The 20,370-nt window shown below is 39.6% G+C and overlaps 1 protein-coding gene across 4 annotated transcripts in view; it reads left to right on the forward strand.

The window, feature by feature from the left end:
* Positions 1 to 20,370, forward strand: part of CNOT6L (CCR4-NOT transcription complex subunit 6 like) — a 116,076-nt gene that overhangs the window by 34,817 nt on the left and 60,889 nt on the right. For 3 of the 4 annotated variants that reach the window (XM_062198622.1, XM_062198620.1, XM_062198621.1), the window contains exons 2-4: positions 7,813 to 7,934; positions 10,638 to 10,824; positions 12,515 to 12,600. In XM_062198622.1, the coding sequence (XP_062054606.1) occupies positions 7,823 to 7,934; positions 10,638 to 10,824; positions 12,515 to 12,600 (385 nt within the window). In that variant the 5' untranslated portion in view covers positions 7,813 to 7,822. Of the gene's footprint in view, positions 1 to 7,812; positions 7,935 to 10,637; positions 10,825 to 12,514; positions 12,601 to 20,370 lie in introns of those variants that run through there. The other variant, XM_062198623.1, reaches the window with a different exon arrangement.

Genomic DNA, 20,370 nt, shown 5'->3' on the forward strand with positions numbered 1-20,370 from the left:
TTATAGACAGTGAGAGTGAGAGACAGAGAGAAAAAGATCTTCCTTCCGTTGGTTCACTCCCCAAATGGCCACAACGGCTGGAGCTGCGCCAATCCGAAGCCAGGAGCCAGGAGCTTCTTCCGGGTCTCCCACATAGGTACAGGGGCCCTAGGACTTGGGCCATCTACTACTGCTTTCCCAGGCCACAGCAGGGAGCTGGATTGGAAGTGGAGCAGTCGGGACTAGAACCTGGACCCATATGGGATGCCTGCGCTGCAGGTGGATGATTAACCTACTGTGCCACAGCGCCGGCCCCTAAAACTATTTTTAAAAATATTTGAGAGGCAGAGAGAAAGAGAGTGACTGAGAACACTGCTTTCAGATGGTTTACTCCTCAGCCTATGACAGCCAGGGTGAACTTAGTCCAGGTCTTCAGGTGAGTAGCAATGACTCACAGCTACTTGAGCCATCACTGTAGCCTACCAGGGTCTGCTCTAGCAGGAAGCTGGAACAGGAGAACAGGAACTGGAGGCGAGTGTCACCTGACACTGATACGGGATGTCTGTACCTGTGTTTAACTGACAGCCAAATGCCTGCCCTATGCTTTCTCCTGTCTTTGGTGGCTCTAGAAATTATCTGTTATTCATCATCCTCAACCTTAGTGATCAGGATGTTTTGTTATCTCTGTTCTTATTTCAGAGTAGTGACAACAGGGAGTACAACTATCAGATGAGGAAAATAAAAAGTAAAAGTAATAAGAAATGCCAAATTCCTTATAGAATGTTTTAAAAGAAAGATATTCTAAAACTTTTTCAGGTAGTCCCATGAAAACGTTTGATTCTCCATGAGGAGAAAGCCATTGTCTGTCTTGTTCACTGTTGAACTTTTAGTGTCTGGAACAATAAATGGTAATAGTGGGCATGCAAGGAATATTTCTTGAATAAATGTTAAGTTGGTTAGAAACATAAGACTCGGAAGACTATGCTCAAAATGATGAGTGATTTTATTGTCATAAAACACAAGTTCGGTTTTGTTTGTTTAGAATCATAGAGCTGGATATGTCATGAAAATTTGGACTGAAGTTCTTTTTGGATGTTTGTATTATTTATTATCTATGGACTTTAGTTGAATATAAAATTAGGACAAATGCCATCTAGAGGCCCTTGACATAGAAGTGGGATGGAATTGCTAATTTTTTTTATCTCAGTGTGCCTCTGAATTCTTGTTGATTGCCATCAATCTTTAATTTTGTCAATATGATCTATATATAGTGCAAATTGCCAGGTACTGTTTTAGTATCAACTGGTAAGTCCATTCATGTATGGCACAGCTTTTGGGTGATGGTTATGGTGATAAAAACTATGTGTAGTTGAAAGTTGATATTGATGAGGGTATTTGCTTTGTTAAAGTAAATATAGACACGTTTTCTCAGGGAGGAAGCTCATAGTGGTTAATACCACATGGAAAGATCATGGTGTTTAGTAAGTAACATCCATAATCTTTGATAATAGTTGCTGTATAAGATTTATCTGTGATTGTTTAAAACTGTAAAGTCATTGATATTTGCTTAAAAATGTAAGCAGGATATCTAATGTAGACATCATTTTATGTTTGTCTAATTTTGGGAATTCTGCACACATCTGCTTCCCCACCTAAGATTGCTTTTGTAGTGATGATCACTTAATATTTCTAATGATTTGTATTTTAGAGTTGGATTCATTAAGTTATAAGTCTTTAATTTATGAAGTACTCTTTGGTCATTCTAGCATTCACTCTTAATGTGAATCTTAAATGAAATAACATTAATTGTCCTGAACTGCAGACTGAGATCCTAAAACTTAGGTTTGTGAGAGTGAAACTGTGGTCTAAGAGAGATCTTTTATCTTTCTATATGCTAAGGGGGGTACTTTTTATTTATTTATTTATTTGAAAGAGTTACAGAGAGGAGGAAGGGGAGGAGGGGATATATATATATATATATATATATATATATATATATATATAGAGAGAGAGAGAGAGAGAGAGAGAGAGAGAGAGAGAGATTGAGAGAGATTGAGAATCTTCTATCCACTCTTTGGTTCATTCCCCAAATGACTGCAACATTCAGGACTGGGCCAGGCCGAAGCCAGGAGCTTCTTCTGGGTCTCTCACATGTGTGCAGGGGCCTAAGCCCTTGAGCCTTCCTCTGCTGATTTCCCAGGCACATTAGCAGGAAGCTGGATCAAAAGTGGAATAGCCAGGACTCAAACCGGCACCTGAATGGGATGCTAGCACTGCAGGCCATGGCTTTAACCTGCTGAGCCTATAGCACTGGCCCCAAGGGGTACTATTTTTATAAGCTACTCTTAATAACCAGTCTTGTTGTATGTTTTGTTGTAGCTTTTAACAGTTTGCTCTAAATCATCTCATTTTTTTTTTTTTTTCCAGAAGGAGTTATGCTGCTTTGTTCCCAATATAAAACCTGAGATTTGGGATTTTTTAGCAGTAGCGTATTTGGGTGTATTTCATATGTATTTTGTAATATGCTATTCATGAAATAGCTTGCTATATAGGTATCATACCTTTATTTCATTTGTAGTTTTAGAAACTTGAAAAATTTTCATGCAAAATTACCCTAGTAATGTACAATACTGCTTGTAATTTAGAAAACATTGTAATATATTTTCCATGAAGTCAGTATTTTACAGGTTTACCACAAGTTTTTGATTAGTGGGACTAGAAGACTGATAAATTTGTGAGTCTTTGCAATATGTTGTGTTTTAATGGCCTTTGATGATCTCCACCATCAAACTTATTTTAGGATAGTTCATATAGAGACCAAGAAGTAAAAGATAAGCAGTCTCCTCATTTAGAATTGAGAGTTACTCTCAGAAATTTTGCAGAAGAATCTCTGAAGACTAAATAGGTGATAGGCTCAGGGACAGGGAATGGATGGCAGGTTCTTGTTTCTTTTTTTAAAGATTTATTTTACTTGTTTGAAAGACAGTTACAGAGAGGTAGACAGAGAGGTCTTCTATCTGCTGGTTCACTCCCCAACTGACTGCAACTGCTGGAGAAGCCAGGAGTCAGAAGCTTATTCCGGGTCTCCCATGTGAATGCAAGGGCCCAAGCACCTGGGCCATCCTCCACTGCTTTTCCCTGGCTTTTCCCTGGCGTGTTAACAGGGAGTGAGATTGGTAGAGGAGCAGCCGGAACTCGAACTAACACCCATATGGGATGCCAGAACCTAGGCCAGAGCCTCAACCTGCTGATGGCAGGTTCTTTGAAACAGCTTGTACAGTTAGTCGGGAAATGTTGTGGAGTCTTTTTCATAGTGTTGAAATGGGATCAAAGACTGGTAACTGAAAGATGCCACAAAGAGATTTTATCTATTTTGTTACATAATTAGGATCTCCAGTGTAAGTGAGATCCTTTGGCAACTGATGTAAGGTCAGTCGGGGTGCCTGGGTTCAGCTCCTGGCTGATTGTGTAGACAGTGGTGATGCCTCAAGTAACTGGGTTCCTGCACCCATGTGGGAGACTTGGATTGAATTCCTGGTTTTGGCTCTGACTGTAGCAGGCACTTGGGGAGTGAACCTGTAGATGGGAGCTCACTCTTTCTGTTTGTTTCTGGATTTCAAATAATAAAAAAAGGTATTGTAGAAATTGGAACTAACACAGTTCAAAACCTGATGTTTGGAGCAGTAGTGAATCATCAAAACTGTAGATTCTACTAAATTAATTAACTCAATGTAGATTCCATCAGATTATCCAAATCTAGATTTCATTTAGAAAACTAAATGACTTTTTTTTTTTTCCAAATAAAGATTTCTTTATTTCTTGAAAGGCAGAGTTACAGAAAGGGAGAGATAGATCATCCATCCCTTGGTTCACTCCCCAGAAAGCTGCAGTGTCCTGGGGCTAGGCTGGACTGGGCTGGGCTGGGCTGAGCTGAGCTGAGCTGGAGCCAGGAGCCTGGAATTCCATCTGGGTCTCCCATGTAGGTGACAGGGGCTCAGGTACTCAGGCCACTTTCTGCTGCTTTCTCAGGTACATAAGCAGGGAGCCATATTGGAAGTGGAGCAGTGGAATCAAGTCAGTGCTCACATGGAATAAAGGAGATTAAGGCAGGGGCTTAACCTACTGTGCCACAGTGCTGGCCCCTAGTGAATTGTGTTTTTTTTTTTTTTTTTTTGACAGGCAGAGTGGACAGTGAGAGAGAGAGACAGAGAGAAAGGTCTTCCTTTTGCCGTTGGTTCACCCTCCAATGGCCGCCGCGGTAGCGCGCTGCGGCCGGCGCACTGCGCTGTTCCGATGGCAGGAGCCAGGTGCTTCTCCTGGTCTCCCATGGGGTGCAGGACCCAAGGACTTGGGCCATCCTCCACTGCACTCCCTAGCCACAGCAGAGAGCTGGCCTGGAAGAGGGGCAACCGGGACAGGATCGGTGCCCCGACCGGGGCTAGAACCCGGTGTGCCGGCGCCGCAAGGCGGAGGATTAGCCTGTTGAGCCACGGCGCCGGCGTGAATTGTGTTTTTATTGACATCCTCATCAAATCCAAGAGAGATTTCTGACTCAGACTATGATGGTGTTAATATTATTTGGTCTCTACATATTAAAGATATTAGTAAATATTTTATGCAGCTTTTTTTTTTTAAAATAACTCAAAGATTTACAAAGATGGAAACATGAAAAATTGAAAATATAGAGGTGGGCATTTGGCACAGTGGTTAAGACTGTTTTGAACACCTGCATCCCGTATCGAATGGACACCTGCATCCCATATCGAAGTGCCTGAGTTTAAGTCTAACTACACTCTCCATTTCAACTTCCTGCTACTATGCAGCCTGGCAGGCAACAAGTGATGGCTCAAAGTACTTGGGTTTTGGCCACAATAGGGGATACCTGGACTGAGTTTTTGGCTCCTCCCTGGTTTAGCTCTGACTGTTGTGGACTTTTGAGGAGAGAACTGGCAGATGGGAGAAATCTGTCTCCCTCTCTCTCTTTCTGTGTTTCTTTGCCTTTCAAATAAAGTGAAAAGTATTTTTTTTTAATTTAAAAGTTAATTGGTACCAGAAAAATGGTAATTATTAATATATCTAACTTTTTAGAATATTTGTGGATTATTTGCTTCAGAATGTTAGAAAGGCATTGACTGTAAATTTGCTGTGGATGGAAAAAGTATGAAGTAGGAGGCAGATTTTAGGATTTCAAAGCATACAATTATTCCATAAATACATATCAACCACTAACTCTAGTGGGAACCATAATTAATGCAATCCTATTAAGTTGGTCTTTAATCCTGTGCCTTGTGTTTTTAAAAACTGTTGTGAAATTTATTAAACTTGTGGTTCTGCAAATTTAATAGTCTTTGTGTTTTATGCATCCTCATTGTAGATAATGCATTATGTAGCATGTCTTTGGGTCTATGTTTGATTTGGCTTTGTTTAATCTTGTAATGTTATCTGAAAACTTTATTTTCAGAAATATTTTATGTAGGCTGAATGTAGTAGAAACACTCCCCCCCCCCCCATGGAAAATAATTGTATTCTTTATGCTCTGAAGCTCTAAGACATTTATGGAAAATAAATATGGCTTAATATCACCCTGATTGTATGATAATATTAAAGAGCTAAATATGGAAACTAATTACTATTAACAGATGAACAGATCTGAAAAACTTTCTTTTTTCCTCATTAAATAAATGTAAAGAAATTTCTTTTCAGGATTGAGGGAAGCTATGATATAGGAAATTTCAGTTGTGTTCTTATAAATTGGCTTTGATTTCCATTTTTAAAAAAACGATTGACTTATTTGAAAGGCAGAATTACAGAGAGAAAGGGAGACAATGGGTCTGGGGTATGTTTGGGGAGAGTTATTCCATGTACTAATTCACTCCCCAAATGGTTGCAACTACTGGTCCTGGGCCAAGCCTACATCAGGGGACTGGAATTCCATCTGGGTCTCACACATGAGTGGCAGGGGCCTGCTTAGGCCACCCTCCCACTGCTTTCCCATGTGCAATAGCAGGGAGCTGGATCTCAAGTAAAGCAGCCAGGACTCAAGGACTCACATGGGATGGTAATGTCACAGGTAGTACTTAACCCATTGTGCCACAGTGCCGGCCCTAGCTTTGATTTCTTGATAGGCAATAGATTATCTCTGATTTTTTTCTGAAGTAACATATATATTCTCTTTATGTAACAAATTTCAGAATACCTGATGGTAACTCATTTGGGTATAAATTCTAAACTCAGGAAAAGCACCAGGGGCCAGTGTTGTGGCATTGCAGGTAAAGCTGGTGCCTGTGATGCTGGTCCCATGTGGGCTCCTTTTTGTATCACTACTGTTCCACTTCCAATTCAACTTCTTGCTGTTTGCCTGAGAGAAGCAGCGGAAGATGGCCCAAGTGGTTTGGCCTCTGCCACCCAGTGGATGGAGGATCACTCTCTGTCCCCCTCACCCCAACTCTGCCTTTTTAGACTTATTTGAAAGAGGTACAAAGAGAAAAGAAGAGTCAGAGATGTCTTCCATCTGCTGGTTGGTTCACTCCTCAAATGTCTGCAGTGACCAGGGCTGGGCCAGCATTGGCCCCATAATTGGTTTTTATAAATAAAGTTTCATTTAGTTTTATTTATTTGAAAGGCAGAGTGGGGGCGGAGGATGCGCTCACTCTCTTCCATCCACTTATTATTCTCCAAAGCTCACATCTAGGGCAGAACCAGACTAAAGCCAGGTGCTAGGACCTCAGTCCAGGTCTCCTGTGTGGATGGCAAGGACTCAAATACTTGAGCCACTCCCTGCTGCCTCCCAGGTGTGCATTAGCTGGGAGCTGGAATTGGCAGTAGAGTTGGGACTTGAACCTACACACTTTATATTGGATGTGGGTGTCCTAAGCCCTGTTTTAACCACTATGCCAAAGTACATGACCCATGACAGATTTTATTACTACCAAAGAGCAATTCTTGTATTGGACCCTTTGAATAAGGTTACTTTTAGAGCAGTTTGTCATAAAATAACATATCTGAGGGATTTTAGGCCTAGTTCATCATTGATGATTCTTTAGTAATAATTTTGGTAGTTACATGAAGAAAACTGTGTAATATTTGTTTTAGTTAGCTGGCCATGTGTCAGTTAGGTGGCCATGTAATGCATCCAAATGAGACGGTTTTTCATGTGAAAAGGATGCTTTTGATTGCAAGTTAACAGAAAACACAGCTCACACTAGCTTAAAAACAGTAAGGGAATATATTGACTTGTATATCTGCAAAGGCCAGGGTTTGGGAGTGCTACAGGTGTGATTCACTAAGGACCCATGCTCTGTTTCTCAATTTTTTGGACTCTAAATTCTATGGCTGGCTCTTAAAATAATCAGGTAGCTGCTAAAGATGATCTGGGCTATTTGTTTATCACCAGCGGGAGAGAGGAGCTTCCTTGTCCCATGAATATAGAATGAATCTAGAGGGCTTGTGTTTTTAGATACTTCTGAGGAAATCTGTGTAAAAAGGGAATGTTACATGCTGATTGCTTTAGGCATGGGACATGTCACTGAGGTAAGGATAGAATTACTTGGTTCTAGACTAGTCAGAGAAAGGTCAAGCAGTGCAGATAAATGAAGAGTAAGGGGTTAGGAAGCAGCAAAATGTTCATAGCTTGCTTGCTTTTTCCCTTAGGCATCTGTTAATGAGTTTCTGTAAGAGCCTAGCATACAGATAAATGTGTTTTTCTTCACATGAAAATTGTAGTGTAAAGTGACTTACCAGCTTGGCAACAGGAAAGAAAAAGAAAACTCACTCTCTCACTTTTCATGTCTTCTGTAAGACTGTAATCAATTATTGCTGTTGTTGTTTTAACAGACTAATAGGGATGCCAAAGGAAAAATATGATCCTCCAGATCCTCGCCGAATTTATACCATCATGTCAGCAGAGGAGGTAGCCAATGGGAAAAAATCTCACTGGGCAGAATTAGAAATTTCAGGTGAGTAGAATCTGAAGCATATAGTTGGGATGTAATAGTAATAATGAACAAAAATTGACTGTTGCCATATTTATTTCTTTGTTATACATTTAAAAATAGATGGACTAAATGAAAAAATACGGGTGCTGTGGTATAAGTGTTTAGCTGTTAGTAAATAAATACCTTTGTTCTTGTCCTTTGTAAGAACTGGCAGATCAAATTGAGGATATTGTGGTTTCAGTTTCTAAGTAAAATTAGATTCTTAGATGCAGTCTCTTCAGGGTGATTATTTTTATTTTTGTAAATTGAAATCTTTGCTGTCTTCCTATCATCCCAATGTTGAACAAGAAGGCAACCTAGAAGCTATTGTTTCTGATGGCTATGTCTAACAAATATGTGACAACTCTATAGAATATTAGGATTTGTCAGAATAGAATTTGATTCCTAAAAACTTATAACCAGTTTAATAATGAGGAAAAATATCAGACAAACTCAAACTGAAGGACATTCTACAAAATACTTAACAAGTAATCCTCGGAATTATCAAGTTCATGAAAAATAGGAAAAACTGAGAACACATTACAGACCAGAGGAGGCTAAGGAGACATGATGACTAAATGCAGAGTGGTTTAGCCTGAGTTGAATCCTGGAACAAAAATGGGCAAAAACTTGTGAAACTCAAGTGAAGTAGAGTTTAATTAACAGTAATGAACCTTATGATTGTGTTATTTTGACAAATATATCATGGTGATATGATTCTAATATTAGGGAAACTGAATGATGGGTAGGCAGGAACTTTGTATTAGCTTGCTAACTTCTGTAATCTAAAATTATTACAAAATTAAAAGTTTATTAGGTACAAAGACTTTTTATGAATTGCTACAATGTAGATTATATGAGGAGTTGTCAAAAAGTTTATGGTGGGCCAGCACTGTGGCTCAATAGGCTAATCCTCCGCCTGCGACGCCGGCACCCCAGGTTCTAGTCCCGGTCGGAGCACCGGATTCTGTCCCGGTTGTCCCTCTTCTTGTCCTACTCTCGGCTGTGGCCCAGGAGTGCAGTGGAGGATGGCCCAGGTCCTTGGGCCCTGCACCCTCATGGGAGACCAGGATAAGCACCTGGCTCCTGGCTTCGGATCAGCGTGGTGCGCCGGCCACAGCGGCCATTGGAGGGTGAACCAACAGTAAAAGGAAGACCTTTCTCTCTGTCTCTACCTCTCTCACTGTCCACTCTGCCTGTCCAAAAAAAAAAAAAAAAAAAAAGTTTACGGTGTCAAAATTGCTGCTGATTAAGAATCACAGTTAAACTGTGGCTAAAACTGAAATAGGTTTTTCTTTTACCCATAACCTTTTCACATGAAAACTTTGTTTCCTATTAAAAAACATTTTAAGTGATTATATACAGCAAGAAGGAACATGCCGTAGGAAGAATCCTGAACAGAAGATAAAAGTTTGAGTTTACTGCCTAATATCTGTATAAAATGTCACATTTCGCCTTTTAGATTTTGTGCTGTCCTTTCCTCCTGTGCTGGCTATCAAAATCTGTTTGGAAAATAATAAAAAATTAAAATACTGTTGTAAAGCTTATGAAATATCTTAATGTAAATTATGCTGTATAATTAATGATTATTATAGCTAAGACAGGTATCTCTTTATAGAACCTGGCACTAGATGACTTTCCTAGAGTTACACAGCTAATAAAGATAAAGATCAGGACTCTGAACCAAGTCTTTTGACTTTTTCCAGTATATGTTTTACTATAGCCTTCAGATGCCAATTGATTGAGCTTATCATGTGGTATCTTCTTGAGTATGTTGCACTTTGTGAAAAATCTTAATCCAGAGTAAATTAGTCTATAATTATGACATCAGAAAGCCGGGGAAGTTGGCTTCTCTAAGTTTGGTTCTAAATCACAGTAACTTATTCTTGTCTATTTAAGGTTTGTAGGGTGAATCAGGCCCTGGATATAGATAAATTTAGCCCTCCTAATTTTTTTTTTAAAGGACTTCTTTTTTTAAAAAGAAGATTTATTTTATTTATTTGAATGAGAGTTACAGAGAGAGGTAGAGACAGAGAGAGGGGTAGGTCTTCCATCCGCTGGTTCACTCCCCAGATGGCCTCAACAGCCGGAGCTGCGCCAATCCGAAGCCACGAGCCAGGAGCTTCTTCCGGGCCTCCCACACGGGTGCAGGGGCCCAAGGACTTGGGCCGTCTTCTACTGCTATCCCAGGCCTTAGCAGAGAGCTGGATCAGAAGAGAAGCAGCCAGGACTAGAACTGGTGCCCATATGGGATGCTGGCACTTCAGGCCAGGTCATTAACCTGCTGCGCCACAGTGCCAGCCACAGCCCTACTAATTTTCATGGAATATATGAGAAACACTTTTGTTAGGATTGTGATGCTAAAAAAAAATTCAGATTATTCCACTACTAGACCTCAATTCAGATTCTTTCTCAATGAACCAGACTGCAGTGGTCTTTATATTTTGCCATATTTCATTTAACATAGAAGGTTCGTGAGAAAGAGTGGTTGTCAGGTGCAAGTGGCTTGAGATTAAAGGAGGACCAGATGTCTTTTGGAATCAATCAAATGGCATTAATTACAAAATTAAAGTGTCAAAGATACACTGTCTATATGAATTTGCAACATCTTCTACCACATTTTAGTCCTTGCAGCTCGGTCTTCATCTTGGACCTAGTTTTATGCTTTAATATTTTACCTTTTAGGTAGAGTGCGGAGCTTAAGTACATCACTTTGGTCATTGACACACTTGACAGCGCTGCACCTAAATGACAATTACCTTAGTCGCATTCCACCTGATATTGCCAAGCTTCATAATCTGGTTTACCTGGATCTGTCATCCAATAAACTCAGAAGTTTACCAGCAGAACTAGGAAACATGGTGTCTCTCAGGTAAGGAAATACTACATACGTAAGTTACCATATTTAATCCTAAATTTACTGAATATGAAACTAATGGGCTGTTAGCCATCTTACAGTAGGATTTACATATGCATGTGAAGATGGAATGATAGAAACTGTCTAAGCATAATGCTTGAGTCACCCTCCATTAAACTCTTCCTTACTTGAAACTTGGAGTTTCCTGGCTAAGAATGTTCTTGTGTTGCCTGTTTCTTGTGACAGACCTCAAGTGGGGAGAGGCTAAAACATTTAGTCTCACTTTGGGCTCAGGTAAGAGAAATCATAAATAATGAAATTTTATTTGTAGTCAAACTTTGAGGAACTTATCTGTATTCTGTAAAACGAGGTATACTTGTATTTTATAACTCCTTAAGGAAACCTTAAAACCTGATAAAATGGTTTTGTTTCTAGTTCTTCAGTATTCTCTAAGGATTTCTTCATAGGAGAAAATTTAACTGAAATCCTAAGACTTTGCATCAGTATTCCCAGTGAAAACCAGAACTACTTTCTACCTTGTTTATATACTTTGTTTATATACTAATATTTTAAAAATTGCAATCACATGTTTAAAATTAAACATGAATATTGTTTTAGGATCTTTTTAGGATCTTGTGCATCACCATTGAATTATGAGTTTGCTTTGTTCTGAGTTTCTACTTTATGGTTATCTACTAATGAAAGTACTATTTATTTTTTCTATACTCTGCTAAAATTTTTTGTCATAGACTTAGACCTTATCTATGCTATCCTATGCCTATTTGTACCATCTTGTGCTTAATTTATGCTCTATGTTTCTGATTGTTTATCATTGTGCTTTTTTTGTGTTTTTTTTTTTTTTTTTTTTGGACAGGCAGAGTGGACAGTGAGAGAGAGAGAGACAGAGAGAAAGGTCTTCCTTTGCCGTTGGTTCACCCTCCAATGGCCGCCGCGGCTGGCGCGCTGCGGCTGGCGCATCACGCTGATCCAAAGGCAGGAGCCAGGTGCTTCTCCTGGTCTCCCATGGAGTGCAGGACCCAAGCACTTGGGCCATCCTCCACTGCACTCCCGGGCCACAGCAGAGAGCTGGCCTGGAAGAGGGGTAACCGGGACAGAATCCGGTGCCCCGACCGGGACTAGAACCTGGTGTGCTGGTGCCGCTAGGCAGAGGATTAGCCTGTTGAGCCACAGTGCTGGCCCTTTTTGTGTTTTTACATTTCCTATTTAATTATCTTTTGCTTCCTTAGCTAATTTCTTTGTCTCTTTTGTTTTCATATTTTTTTGTCATGATGTTGTAATCAGTTATAAGAAATGATGCGATATTACAAGTATTGGCTTTTTTATATGAATTAGACTAGGTCCCAGTTTATCTGTTGTCTTTGGATACTGATTTGCATATGATAGACATTTTGGGTGAAGAGAAAAGAGTGTGGATTTAGCTAGAGATTGACAAGCAGTTCCTACACTTCTAACTTTAATCTGTGTTTGAGAATAAGTAAATCATAGAAACCCTGTTAACAGTTGTGACAGTCATACATTTTGTAGTATTTTAATATTGTACAAAATTTTTGGATGAATATACTGGAATGCCTTGGATATAAACATCACTCATGGTATGTCAGAGGGAAGGTTAAAGCTTACAAATGTGAGTTTTAATGAAGTTTGGTATATTAAAATGAAGCAATGTTTTTTTTTTTTTAAACAGGGAATTGCTTTTAAATAACAATCTGTTACGGGTTTTGCCTTATGAACTTGGTCGGCTCTTCCAGCTACAAACTCTAGGTTTGAAAGGTGAGTGTTTTTTTTTTTTAAGATTTATTTAATTTAGTTTGTTTATTTGTAAGAGTGACACAGAGGAAGAGGCAGAGAGAGGTCTTACATATGCTGGTGAAGCTGTACTTATGCAATTTGTGTTTATTGAATAAAAGCTCTCTAAAAAAAAAGAAAAAACATATGCTGGTACATTCCCTAAATGTTAACTCTATCCTGGTCTCCCATGTGGATGGTAGGGGCTCAAGTACTTGGGCCATCTTCCATCTTCTTCTGCATTCCCAGGCACATTAACAGGGACCTGGACTGAAAGCAGAGCAGCTGGGACCTGAATCAGCCTTCGCATACAGGATGCGGAGTCACAAGCAGCGGCTTAACTTGCTATTCTACAATGCTGGCCTTAGTTGTTGTTGTTCTGGTTTTTTTGTTTGTTTGTTTTAAAAGATTTATTTATTTATCTGAAAGGCAGAATTATGGAGAGGCAAGGGCAGAGAGAGAGAGAGAAAAAGAGGGAGATATTCACTACCCAGATAGCCACAAGGGCTGGAACTCCACCCATCAGAAATCAAGAGCCAAGAGCCTCCTCCATGTCTCATGTAGTGAAGTGCAGGGGCCCAAGCACTTGGTCCATCTTATACTGCTTTCCCAGGTCACAGCAGAGAGCTGGATCAGAAGTGGAGTAGCCAGGACTCTAACTGGCGCCCATATGGAATGCTGGTGCTGCAGGCAGCAGCTTTACCCATTACGCCACAGTGACGGCCCCAAGACAGATTTTCTTGTCTACTGGTTCAGTCCCCAAGTGCTAGTGTGTTTCTAGCACAACCAGGGTTGGGGCAGGCTGAAGCCAGGAAACCACAACTAGGTCTAGGTCTTTCATATGAGTGGAAGGGACCCAAGTACTTGAGCCATCATTTGTAGCATCCTAGGGTGCACATCAGCAGGAAGCTGGGTAGGAAGCAGAGGAGCTGAGATTCAAACTCTATTCCAATATAGCATGTGAGTATCCCAAGTGTGATTTACCCTCTGTGACAAATACCCACCCCGTGTTCTGGGCTTTTTAGTCTGATTTTGAAAATGTGATTTTACTTAGTGTGTCTGTCTGTCTGTCTCTCTCTTTGTTTTAACATTTACTTATTTATTTGGAAGTCAGAGTTACACACAGAGAGAAGGAGAGGCAGAGAGAGAGAGAAAGAGGTGTTCCATCTGCTGGTTCACTGCCCAAATAGCTGCAATGGCTGGAGCTGCGCTGATCCTAAGCCAGGAGCCAGGAGCTTCTTTTGGGTCTTCCATGTGGATGTAGGGGTCCAAGGACTTGGGCCATCTTCCACCTCTTTCCCAGGCCATAGCAGAGAGCTGGAAGAGCTGATTGGAAGTGGAGCAGCTGAGAGTTGAACCAGCACCCCCATATGGGATGCTGGTACTTCAAGTGGCGGCTTAATCTAATATGCCACAGCCCTGGCCCCTTTACTTAGTCTTGAAAGAAAAGTAGTTCTTCGGATATCACATTGAACTTTCAGTGTGTGCCATCAGAGTAATGAACTCTTATGGGGAAAATTTTTTGTTTTGTTTTTGTATTTTATCTTTACTTTCTATAAAACTCTTAAATTTGTTACAGGAGCTATTTTAAATTAAAACTGTAGTCCTTCCTACAGACTTTTTTTTTTTTTAAAGGATGGCTTTATTTACTGATAGAATAAGCCATAGGCAGGGTGCCCCTTGTTTAGCATTTGTTAGAACAGATAAAATAGCATTGACATTTTATATGATTATAAGAAAGAAAGCATTGCAATAGTTAAGATTAGCTATATATAATTAAATACATTAATAAGTGATAAGTTATTGTATCTAAATAAAATTCATTAATCCTAAATTACTGCTCTCCTCTTAAAACATGCATTTTGCTCATTAAGTTTGGGATGAAAGTCTTACTCAATTCACACAAGTACAGGCATTGTGGTACATAAGTAGGTTAAACTGCTGCTTGCAATGCCAGCATCCTGTATCAAGTGCCGGTTCAAGTACCAGCTACTCCATGCTTCTGATCCAGCTTCCTGCTAGTGAACCTGGGAAGGTAGTGCCTGATGGCTCAAGTCTTTGGGTCCCTGCCACCCACAGTGAGAGCCTGGATGGAGTTTCAGGCTCCTGGCTTTGGTCTGGCCCAGCCTTGGCTGTTGCGGGCATTTTGGGGGAGTGAATCAATTGACAGGAGATCGATTTCTCTCTCCCTCTCTCTCCTTCCCCTCACTCTGTCCCTTCCTCTTTTCCTTTCTCTCCCTCTTCCTTCCCCACTTACTCTTTCTGCCTTCCCTCTCTATGTCATTTTGCCTTTTCAATAAATGAATCCTTTAATAATTTATATAAGTACTGAAATGTCTTAATTTTGTTCTGTGGTGTAGCTATATGAATCAAGGTTTATTTTTAAATTCAGAGGATTAACTATGAATACTATATTGATTGAATATTTTTGCTCTGTACTTGTAGGAATGCAGGTCAAAAAGCCATATGAAGTATATACTTTCATGTATTTTATTTTCCTTTTTCAAAGATTATTTGAATTTCCATGAAAATATACTATTTGTATTTGCTTTTGTCATGTAATGGAGCATTGAATGATGAAGTTTAAGAATGGAAAAAATGCTGATATTATTGGTTGAAATGCCAAAAATGACATTAGGCTTCCTTACAGAGTTTCATAAATTAGATAATTTGAATGGTCTGATTGTGATTTTAGTTCTTCTCTAGGATTATTATGATTTTTATTATTTTGATATATAAAATGGAGAGGGGAATACTTACATTTGAAACACTTTCCTGATAGTTAATACAAGGCATTTGAAATTTAACTTTTGAGGGACATTTCACCATGTTTTGTGTATTTTAAATCTCATTCTCAAAAAAATGAAAAAGCCGTTAAGCTAGAGGAAGAATGGGGGCAAATCATTCCCTTCTATTACAAAATTATGGAATGATTTCATTACAATCTTAGATTCATGCAGTTGAATCAAGTAGATCTACCCTTGTGTGGATTTGCCCTTATATAGACCACATTTCTGAAAAAATACATTTCTTACTCTCTCATAATTCAATTCCATGTTGTATAGAGACATGTTTGTAGAAAATTCAGACTAAATGTCAGCTGAATGAATCAGTCTGGTTATTTGTTTCCTTGGGTGCTTCGTTCTAATGCACTAGTTGCAATGTCTTTCAAGTTACTGCCTTTGTTTGCCCTTTGCTTCTAGTGGCCTTTATCTCAAGTAATGCATATTCATTAAAATCTTTTCTCGAACCTCTAGTCTGTCAACTTGGGCACCAGCTCTGCTTCACCTACTGTGACCTCGCTTTGTTCATAACTATGGGTGCTTCAGTTTGTTCTATAGTAAATATAGATTGAGTATCCCTTACCAGAAATGCTTGGGACTAGAAGTATTTTGAATTTCAGTTTTTCTTGTGTTTGGGAGTATTTTCATATACTTAATGAGATATTTTGGGGGTAAGATCCAATTATTTTATTTAAAGATTTATTTACTTGAAAGGCAGAGTTAAAGAGAGAGAGAGAGAGAGAGAGAGAGAGATCTTCCATCTTCTGGCTCACTCCCCAAATGGCCACAACAGCTGGAGCTGGGCTGGTCCAAAATCAGGAGCCATGAGCTTCTTCTGAGTCCCATGTGGGTGCAGGGGCCCAAGCACTTGGGCCATCTTCCACTGCTTTCCCAGGCACATTATCAGGGAACTGGATTGGAAGGAAGTTCAGTAGCTGGGGCTTGAACCAGTGCTCATGATTGGCACTGCAGGCAGCAGCTTTACCTTTGTTCCACAGCACTGGCCCCATAAGATCCAATTTTAAATATCACCTTCATTTGTGATTCGTATACCTTATACACATAGACTAAAGGTAATTTGATACAGTATTTTTAGTGTGCTAATGTTTTTACCAAGACCTGGCATGTGAGGTTGGATAGTTTTCCACTCATGGTTGCATGTCAAGTGCTCAGAAAGTTTTGGGTTTTGGAATATTGCAAATTTCAGATTAGGAATGCTTAACCTGCATCTATATGTAGCCTTTTTGTCTTTTTTGAAAAGCTGTTTAGGTTTTCTGTCAGTGCCATTTTTTGTTCAGGTGATTCAGTATAAAAGAGCAAGGAACTTTCATAAAGGAAAGAAAATGAGAACTTTTCCCACCTTTTAACAAAGTTTGAGGTGGTAAAAACAAGAATGGCTTTATGAAGCAACTGAAGGAATAAGGTGTCTTTATTTTCTTCCTTTGAAAAACAGGTGAAACTTTTAAAAAATTTACTTATTTATGCAAAAGTCAGAGGTACAGAGAGCAAGTAAGAGACCGAGATCTCCCAACCCTGCTTCACTCCCCAGATGGCCCCAATGGCCAGTGATGCACCAGGCCGAAGCCAGGAGCCAGTAGCTTCATCCAGGTCTCCCATGAGGATGGCAGGGGCCCAAGTACCTGAGCCATCTTCCATTGCTTTTCCCCGGCTGTGAGCAGGGAGCCGGACTGAAGTGGAACAGCTAGAGTCATAAAGGGTGCCGGCATCACAGACTGGCTGCGTTGCCCGCTATGCCACAGTGCTGACCCAGACAAGTGAAACTTTTAACAGTGATCTGGCTCATCTTAGACTAATAAGATGTGTTTTTATTTTTATTTATTATTATTTTTTAATTTGAAAGGCCAAGTGACAGAGGAAGAGCGGGATTGGGGAGGGGATGAGGAGTGTGGGGTGGGGAGAGACAGACAGGACAGAGACAGAGACAGATTGATTAGATCTGCCACCTGCAGATTCACTCCCCAAGTGGCCACAATGACCAGGGCTAGTCCAGGCTGAGGCCAGTAGCCTGGAACTCCATCCTGGTTTCCCATCTTGACCATCTTCAGCTGCTTTTCTAGGCACATTAGCAGGTGCTGGATTTGAAGTGGAACAGCCAGAGCTCTTAACCAATGCTCCGTTATGGGATGCCTGCATCTCTAACAGCAGCTTAACCCACTGTGCTATAATACCAGCTTACAAGAAACAAATTTTTAGAAATTGTATTTTAAGACTGAAGGACTGTGGATGGAGGATAGATTACCTGAGAAATTAGGGTAAGAAGGCCAATTTTAAACCTATAGGCAAGGTCAACCCAATTATGTCTCTTAAAAGTTCCAGTTATTGACCTTATGGAAGTTGTAAGTAAAAGCATTTCTCATAGTTACTTTAAAATTCATCTCCTAAGATATAAGACAAGACTTTGTCTGCCATATGGGCTGAGTTGTCCTCAAGAATTAAACATTGATGCCCATGTCACAAGAATATGTAGGAACTCAGTAATTCTATTTCTAGCCTCTTTCTCTTAAAATAAGGTGAACCTTGTCTGTGGAAGACTTTTTTAATTCATGAAATGTATCATAAAAGAGTAATGACTAAATGAATAATGATATGCCCATTACCCAATAGTCTTACTATCTTATTTTTTTTAAAAATTTTTGATTTGAAAGGCACAGTTAGAGAGGGAGAGACGAGATCTTCCATCTGCTGGTTTGTTCCCCTTATGGCTGCATTGGCTAGGGCTGGGACAGACCAGGGCAAGAGCTTTTTCCAGGTCTACCTTTTGGGTACTTGGATCACCTTCTGCTGCTTTCCTAAGCACTTTAGCAGGTATCTGGATTAAAAGTGGAGCAGCAGGGGCTTTAACTGGTCATATGAGATGCTTTACTCACTATGCAACCGGTGCCCACGTGGTAGCTTTACCCACTATGCAACAATGCCAGCCCCCTCACTATCTTTTTTCAAAAGCACTTGGAAATGTAATTTTCACTGATGTAGGAGGCAAAGTGTATTTATTTATCGATTTCTAGAAACTCATATATAACACAAAAATAAGGGAACAATCTAGTAGAAAAGAACTTAATGATTTATATAAAAGGATATACAAATGACTAAACATTTGGAGAGTTGATTGACCTATGCATAGTAATTATGTGTGTGGAAGCTATTCAGTTACCATTTTTCATGTATAAGAGCAGAATAATTCAGATGAAATAATTCTGTTGGTTGAGATTATATGGAATTAGCATAATTGTGCTTTGTCAGTGTAGGTCTTCTTCCTCAAGTTTTTTAAGATTCCTGTATGCTTTCTCATGATTATATCTTCCTGCCTTCTCTCAGAGGTTACTGTTGTCCAGAATTTAGATATCAGGTTAAGAATGTATTTGTGTTTTACCATTTATGTAAATTGAGTCCTTCACATTGTAATTTTCTGTTACTAAAACATGTTTTTATGATTCAGTCATGTTGATGTGTATGTGCAATTACAATTCACTTGCAGACAGATATGTGAATATGCTGTGATTTATTCATTATATTGTAAATATTTAGATTGTTCCCTTTTTTTGGACTGCTTTAAGCAATGTTACTGTAAGCACTGCAGCCACAAACATTCTAATTCTAGTACATATCTATAATACAGTTTCTAGGAGTGGAATTGTAGGGTTTCATTGGTCTGTATATCTTTAGCTTTATTGTGTAATGCCATATTTTTTTTAACTTTTATTTAATAAATATAAATTTCCAAAGTACAACTTTTGGATTACAGTGGCTTTTCCCCCCCATAACTTCCCTCCCACCCGCAACCCTCCCATCTCCCGCTCCCTCTCCCATTCCATTCACATCAAGATTCATTTTCAATTATCTTTATACACAGAAGATCAATTTAGTATATATTAAGTAAAGATTTCAACAGTTTGCACCCACACAGAAACACAAAGTGTAAAGTACTGTTTGAGTACTAGTTATAGCATTACTTCACATTGTACAACACATTAAGGACAGAGATCCTACATGGGGAATAAGTACACAGTGACTCCTGTTGTTGACTCAACAATTGACATTCTTATTTATGGTGTCAGTAATCTTAGGTGTTTAAATTTAACTGAATAGTGATCCATGTTAAATATAAGAGCGGGAATAAGAGAGGGAGGAGATGTACAATTTGGGACATGCTCAATTGGACTTGCCCTAAACGGTAGAGTTAGAAATGTGCCAGGGGATTCCAATTCAATCCCATCAAGGGGGCATGTCCCAATGCCATCTCACTAGTCAAAGTGATGTTTCAGTTCATAATTGATTATAATGATAGGATTAAGAGTCAAAGGGATCACATAAACAAGACTGGTGTCTGCTAATACTAACTGATAGAATTAAAAAGGAGAGAACTATCCAACATGGGAAGCGGGATACACAGCAGATTCATAGAATGGCAGATGTCCTAAACAGCACTCTGGCCTCAGAATCAGCCCTTAAGGCATTCAGATCTGGCTGAAGAGCCCATGAGAGTTTCTCAGGCATGGAAAACCAAGACACTCTGGCAAAAAAACAAAACAAAACAAAAAAACAAAACAAACAAAAAAAACCAAAAACCTAAATGAAAGATCTCTGTGAGTGAGATCCCAGTGGAAAGAACGGGCTGTCAAAGAAGGAGGTACCTTTCTCTGAAGGGAGGAGAGAACTTCCACTTTGACCATGGCCTTGTCTAAATAAGATTGGAGTTGGCAAACACAAAAGGCTTCCATAGCCTTGGCAACTCATGACAAGAGCCTAGGGTGATTACTAACACCATAATGTTTTACAAAGTACTTGTTCTTTTTTTTTTTTTTTTTTTTTTAAGATTTATTTGTTTATTTGGAAGTCAGAGTTACAGAGAGAGAGAGAGAGAGAGAGAGCAAGAGAGAGGTCTTCCATCCCATGGTTCACTCCCCAGTTGGCCGCAATGGCCAGAGCTGCATTGATCCGAAGCCAGGAGCCA

Source organism: Lepus europaeus, chromosome 8 (genome assembly GCF_033115175.1).
Source record: "Lepus europaeus isolate LE1 chromosome 8, mLepTim1.pri, whole genome shotgun sequence".
Lineage (NCBI taxonomy): Eukaryota > Metazoa > Chordata > Mammalia > Lagomorpha > Leporidae > Lepus > Lepus europaeus.